The 6,439-nt window shown below is 54.0% G+C and overlaps 1 protein-coding gene across 2 annotated transcripts; it reads right to left on the minus strand.

Moving 5' to 3' along the window:
- Positions 1 to 995: 995 nt before the first annotated feature.
- TMEM250 (transmembrane protein 250) lies at positions 996 to 5,518 on the minus strand. 2 transcript variants are annotated; one of them, XM_084272677.1, is made up of 3 exons: positions 5,350 to 5,518; positions 3,843 to 4,023; positions 996 to 1,691 (listed from the first exon to the last, which is right to left on the minus strand). In XM_084272677.1, the coding sequence occupies exon 3, from the start codon at positions 1,554 to 1,556 to the stop codon at positions 1,137 to 1,139; it is 420 nt and encodes a 139-aa protein (XP_084128803.1). In that variant the 5' UTR covers positions 1,557 to 1,691; positions 3,843 to 4,023; positions 5,350 to 5,518; the 3' UTR covers positions 996 to 1,136. The 2 variants fall into 2 exon arrangements, with proteins under 2 accessions (XP_084128803.1, XP_084128804.1); XM_084272678.1 differs by lacking the exon at positions 3,843 to 4,023.
- Positions 5,519 to 6,439: the final 921 nt, after the last annotated feature.

The following is a 6,439-nucleotide window of genomic DNA, read 5'->3' on the forward strand; positions in this document are numbered from 1 at the left end:
CTCCATTATAAGAGAAGTCCAACAAAAGCAGAATAAAACCAGGCTTTAAGCCAGCTTCTGGACTCAACAAACTGTTTCTTCACTGACTGCAGGGGAACAGTCTGAGATCTTAAATCAAGACCAGCAAAACTGAGCTTAACTCCTCCTTGAGCTGTTAGCAAAGCCCTCCACTCTCACTGCTGCAGAGGCAGGAGAGAGAATGCTCTCCTTCATCCCTGAGAACAATTATCACCCTTCCAGACTGCACTCTGCTTTCAGTCTCTCCTGGGTAAGACAGCCTCATCTCACCATAGTCTGTACAGAAGGATCTCTGTGAGAAAACTGGAACTAATCAGAGAAAAGTGGAACCAAGAGCCAAGATTTAAACACCAAGGACCATCACAATGGGTTAATCACTGCAAAATGGTAACACATTTGCTGTGACTGGGAGTTTCAAGAGCACACAGTACCAAAACTCTGCTCCCGTGGATTTGTACTATTAGGAGAAGACTCAATTACTCAGCACTAACTGCCCTGAAAAGGACAAAGCTGTTCAGAGCTGTGTAATGATGTGAAAGTGCACAGAGCAGTAGAGTGGGTCAAACGCACGTCTTGCACAAATCTCAGCACAGAACAGGACAAACAACTCAACCTCCCTGCACCCTGCTGAGCTGGGCCCTGCATTCTTAGCAGGAAATGTGTAAACTACATAGAGAAAGGAAAACATTGATGAAACAGGACAGGTATTACATGGCCAGGACATTAAGGAGCATCTTTAGAGTAAGGGTGAAGATGGATTAAAAGTGCAGGGTGCAAAGTTATCTGGCTTCTGCCCTCTGGGTAAATCGCTGCCTTTTTCATGCCCTCAGGAATAGGGCACAGCTGCACATTGGGCTCCTCTGGACTGGAAGAAATGGCTGTTAAGTGGCACTGTGCAAATTAAAAACCACCCAAAGTGCTGCACTTTCAGAATCAAAACAGCACCTCAAAACAAAAATAATACAAATTGCAGAGACAAGGATGTGGATTTATCAATAAAAAGTGGCACTGATAAATTAATTAATTTATATTAAAAAAAAAAAAAGGAAAATAAGATATTGACACATTTTGGGGTAGAAGAAAAGTCACCTTCTCAGCCCACATGCGCTTAGTTTTATTTACATATCCACAAATACCATGAAACACCACCCCAGCCCCCCCACTAGCAGCATGGTCACATGAATCCCATAGATGAGCAGTTCATTCATGAGGCTGAAGTCTACCCGCCTTCGCCCCAGTAAGAGGAGGATGATGGAGAGTTTGTACTGGAAACGCAGAAAGATCCGGATGCCAAGGTACTGAAGGCAAAACAAGATAGAGAGTGCCACCCAGAGGATGGAGGTAAAGAGGCTGCAGCTGAAGTACAGCAGGAAGCGGATGAATCCATACATCCACCGGGACTTGAGATAGATGTCGAAGTTGTTGTACTTGGTGCGCACCAAGTGAGTGGTCCTCACCGGGCCACAGGCCGAGTGCAGGCAGGTGGTGTGGGGGCCGTGGAACGAGCGGACCCGGCGGGGAATGGGGATTACAGGCATCGGGCACCCCAGCGCTCACAGAGTCCCAGGGCAGGAGTGACAGGGCACATAGCACATGGCATCCGTTACCGCGGGAGAGGGATCCGACAGCCTGGGAGCGCTACCTCTGGGCTGAAATTCCAGGAAGGAAGAGACCTGCAGGAAGGCAGAGAAGGAAAACACATTGAAGTCGCCCCAGGAGGAGGGCAGGCAGCACGGCAGAGACCCTCCAGCTTGGCACGCACTTACAACTGCTTTGCAAAACTCAGCTTCTCCGCTGAAACCAACTCTGCTTTGCTTTCTGGCCACCAGGAAGAGAGAGAGAAACACATTTATGTCTCCATCATCATCTAGGCAGGTCCCAAGCAGCTCCCCAGCAGCAACAGCAGTGCCAGCCCCAACCTCCCTGTAAGCCTTACAGAGACAGCGCAGGGAAGGGGAGAACTTTGATCTGGAATTATCCTGGCTAATTCACAGGTCCTTCTTAATTACACAGGGATTAATTATCCTGGCTAATTCACAGGTCCTTCTTAATTAAACAGGGCTCCTGGAACAGTCCATCCATACAAGTAGTAACATTAATGTACGTGTTTGCATTGGATCATATTTCTTTAGAACAACAACAACAAAGTTCTCCAAGTGTTTCTGCAAGTGAATTCCACAGCCCAGACACAGCAGTGACTGTAAAGTTTCTTCTCATTTCAAAACCTGGCCAAGTTTCACCAAATAAACAAACTGAAGATAATGGAAGGTCCTGCAAAAACAATGAGACAATCGTGTTTTTCACACTCTACAGGATGTACCTCCCCTTGCTCAGTCCAGGCTCCTGGTCTCACTGTCACTGCCCTCAGTGCAAGGCAGCCTTTCAAAGACAGCTACAAGTTTATTTCTCCCTCTGCTACCCAGAGAGATAAGTGAAACATCTTGATCTTCAGGAGTGTTTAGGATTTATAATCTCAACATCCTTCCACACACCCATTGTTGCCACAGGAGTGATGAGCAGCAGCCTGTTAGCTGCTCTCTGCTTCACCCCAGCCTTATGATGTGCCAAATTCCGGGAATTATGAAATGACAATGCACTGATCAGATAGTGCTAGAAAACAACAGGGACTTCCCCAGCCTCCTCACACACCCAGGCGTTCAGATCTGGTTCAGATCTTCCTTTGTTGCAGCAGAAATCCTACTACTCTGAAAGTTAAAGCTAATTCCAAAGTTAGGCCAAGAATTTTTTGTTTTTACTTTGTGGCAAAACAAAACTAATCCCAGAGTAAATTATGAAACTGCAGGAAATGGGAGTTTGATATCAAAAACCTTCTCTGATACAACGGGCACCACTGGGTAAGTCTCTCCACTGCTTCCTGCCACAAATTGCACCTAACTGGAAATCACTGCTCTGAGTCACCTGTTGGGCCCTAGGTTCCAACCCCTTTTTGCCATTACAGGTACCTGCAGGCAATCTGTGGCTCTACATGAATCATGGGCTAAGAAATAAAAAGGGTTAATTCCCAATTAAGGAATTTAGGAAATCGAGGTCTAGTTCTCAGTTACCAAAGACACTTAATTTCAGGTGCCTCTGTGCCACCATCTCCTGTCTGTAGGAAGGAAACCCTGAGCAGCTCAGCAGCGTGTCACAAGAATGTATTTTGTAAGACATGGAGTGGCCAGAGACTAAACCAACACCACTCAAAACCAAGGCAGTTCCGTGCCTGAAGCGTGCAGCCCAGCAGGCTTCCCCCACGCTCTGTGTGTGCTGCTCAGGGGTTGTTTGCAGAGAGGTTTTTGGAGGACTGAATTAGCAAGATAAATTCACATAGTCTGGATTCAGAGCATTCCATTTCCCCATCCCTGTGCAGCCTCTTTCACAAGGACACATAACACAGCTTATCCTTTTCCCAGCCAGTTCCTACCTGGCTCCTTACTCAGAGGCCATGAGCAGCCACAGGGAAATCAGTGCATATGCTGTTAAAGCACTCAACAAGACCACACCTGAGGGACAAGAGCACAAACCCAACCTGCTAAGCTGCAGCCTGTGGGGACAAACAACACACTGGCTGTATGTCTGAGCCATGTTTAAGAGTGCTTTTGATCCTGAGCAAACCTTCAGCAGATGAATCCAAGAGAACCCCTCAAACAGCTCAGCCGCAGAGACTCCTCATGAGCAGCCTGTTCCCATTTCACTGTGCCCACCACAGAAACAAACAGCCTCTGGTAGGTTCACACCCTTTTATCTAAACTCAGATATCAAGACTGGAAGAGCCACGAGCAGAAGGATGCTGTGAGAACAAAACAAGCTTTCTGAAGGATTACATTTTTACTGGTGCTGCCATCCACCCAGCAGGAGGTTGGGAATCCGCTGCCGTTTCTGGGTGCCCCTTAGTGCTTGTCAGGAAAACAGTGGAGCTTTCCTGTGACACCTGGCCTTCTAGGAAGAGTGAAAGAAACTGCTAAGGTGCTTCACAGACTCACAACACTCTACACATGAGTTGATCTAAAAGATAAAACAAGAGAGTAAGTTTCAGTTTGCTCGTTTTCTGTGTTAAGAAGTTCCAAACCTCAAGGGCCCTCCCCAAGCACCAATTAATCCCATAGAGATTTTAGGAAAGAATCACATGCCCAATAATGCATCTTATATGTGCTGGGAAGAATCACTCAGCTTGAATTCAGTGCCAGACGGACAGGAAAGGCAAATCACAGACCAGGAGCTCTTGTCAATCACCTTCTCCTCCCCCAGAGCCACCACTGTTCACCCAGGCTGTACCAAACCCGATGCAGAGAGCACCCACTGCCAACGTCTTCCCAACAGAGGGTGGAGGAGCAGACCCCCAGACCTGTGTGCTGGCACACAATGCCTTGAGGTTTGGACACCCAGTCCTCAACAGCATTTCACTGTTGGCCTTTCTGTTTTAAAGGACATTGCAGGGAGGCTGGAAAGCCAAGTGGGTCTCTTCTGGGTATCACCAACAGTGCAAAGCATTGTGACTCTAAGGCCCTGCTACCTCCACATTAACCATGCTGCTACGACCCCCAGCATCACACCAGTGGTGGCCAGAGGTTAAAAACTGGGTAACTATTCACTTGGCTGTTTTCACTCCTTCTCCTTCAAAAATGGAGCGTATGATGAGCAAACCACTGACATGCAGTGTCTCTTCCCCTACCACACATCCCAGGCAAGGGCTGCTGCTGCTGCTCGGGGCACTCACAGTTTGTGGAGGAGGAGGGATGATGGAAAGACCATGATGCTCACGGGGGACAGGACCAGAGGGCCCAAAGCGCTCCAGAAGGAGCCAAACAGGGTTAGGGCCAATGACAAATAAAGGTTAGTGCTGAGGGATGAAAGCGGGGAGCACCGGAAGGAGGGGAAACTCCAACTCCTCCTACATCCTACCGGATCCCAAACGAAACGGCACCGGCCGGGGAGAGGAGCTGCAGGAAGCTCCGCCGGGCCTTCCCACGGCCTGCCAGGCCGAGATGCGGCGCGGCCAGCGCGGAGCCCCCGCCGGCCGTGCGGGCAGTGACACCCCGCGCGTCCCCCGGCGCACGGCTGCCCCGGGAGAGCGGAGCCCCGCCGGGAGGCGGCGCCGGGGGACGCGGGGCAGCCGGGCGCAGGGGTCCCCAGCCCTCGGCCCGGTACCCGCAGGCTGCACCAGGCCCAGGCGCGGAGGACCGGCCGCCGCCGCTCCCGCCGGGCCTAGCGCGCCCGCCCACCCCGCGGCGCCGAAGGGGCCTGGGGCGGAGGCCGCCACCGCGGCGGGGCGAGGCCCGGGCCGCCGCCTTCCCTCCCGGCCCCGCCGCCGGGGCGTCGCCCCGCACTCACCGTCCTGCCCATGGCCTCTCGTCGGGCGGCGGCCGCCCAGGCCAGGCGCCCCGGGCCCGGGCTGATGGAGGGCCCGGGCCTACGCGCGAGCGCCGCAACGCGCATGTGCGGGGAGCGGCGGCGCTCCGGTTCCGGCCGGTGGCGGCGGCGGCGGCGACGACGGCGCTCGGGGAGCGGCCGCGGAGGCGCGCGACGATGGCGTCATCTCTCCGCGCCGCCCCGGCCGGAAGCGGGAGAGAGCCGCGTTGCCCGGGCAACGCGGGGGGCGGTGGGGAAGCGGGGGGCGGTGGGGAGCGCGGCCTGTCCCCGGGGCTAGCGGTGTGGGGCCGGGCTGGCGGGGCAGCCAGCGCGACCGGGAGATCGTTACCGGCGTGAGCCGGAGCTGAGGGGATCGCGGGGCCGGCTCGGCTCGTCGCCACACGCGCCCCGCGGTCTGGGCAGGACTGTCCGGGGGGGTTTCGCTGGGGAAACGCGGACGCCGCTGCCCGCAACGCGAGCGGGGCGCGGGGGCCTGCGGGTCGCTGGAGGCTTGGGCCGGGCGGGACACTGAGCGGGTACCGCGGCGGGGTGGGGAGCCCGCCCTCCCGGGAGGGCATCGCCCTACAGTAAAAGAGGATGAGCCCTGGCTGGGAAGAGGGCCTGGGGCGGCCAGAAAGACCCGAACCGGTTCCTAAAGAACGGACAGGTGGAGGGGAAGGATCCTGAAACGGTTTGGCCAAATGCAGAAGAGAAACTTCCCCCCCCACACACACTGCTGCTCCTGAGATTGACTTGGGAATGGCTTTCCCTGATGGAAAGAGAGCAGAACCTTTCATCGCCTGCCCCACTGCTGCCTGGGCACTGCTCTGCAGCCAAGACCCCTGCAATAATAATAACCCCCCGAGGCACACACCGAGCCAGGCCTGCTGCGCTGTGTGGGGAGTTGAGACACCAGGCCAAACCCCTCCAGCATCCCAACCGATCCTGTTCTGGTCCCTCCCCGTTCACCTGCAGCCCCGCAGAGCAGTTTTATTCTGCAGAATATGGTGAGGGGCCTGAGGCACACAATGTACATCAGGGGGAAGCGATAGCCAAGGCAGTGAGCGGTGGT

Source organism: Gallinula chloropus (genome assembly GCF_964237585.1).
Source record: "Gallinula chloropus genome assembly, chromosome: 18".
NCBI classification, from domain to species: Eukaryota; Metazoa; Chordata; class Aves; order Gruiformes; family Rallidae; genus Gallinula; species Gallinula chloropus.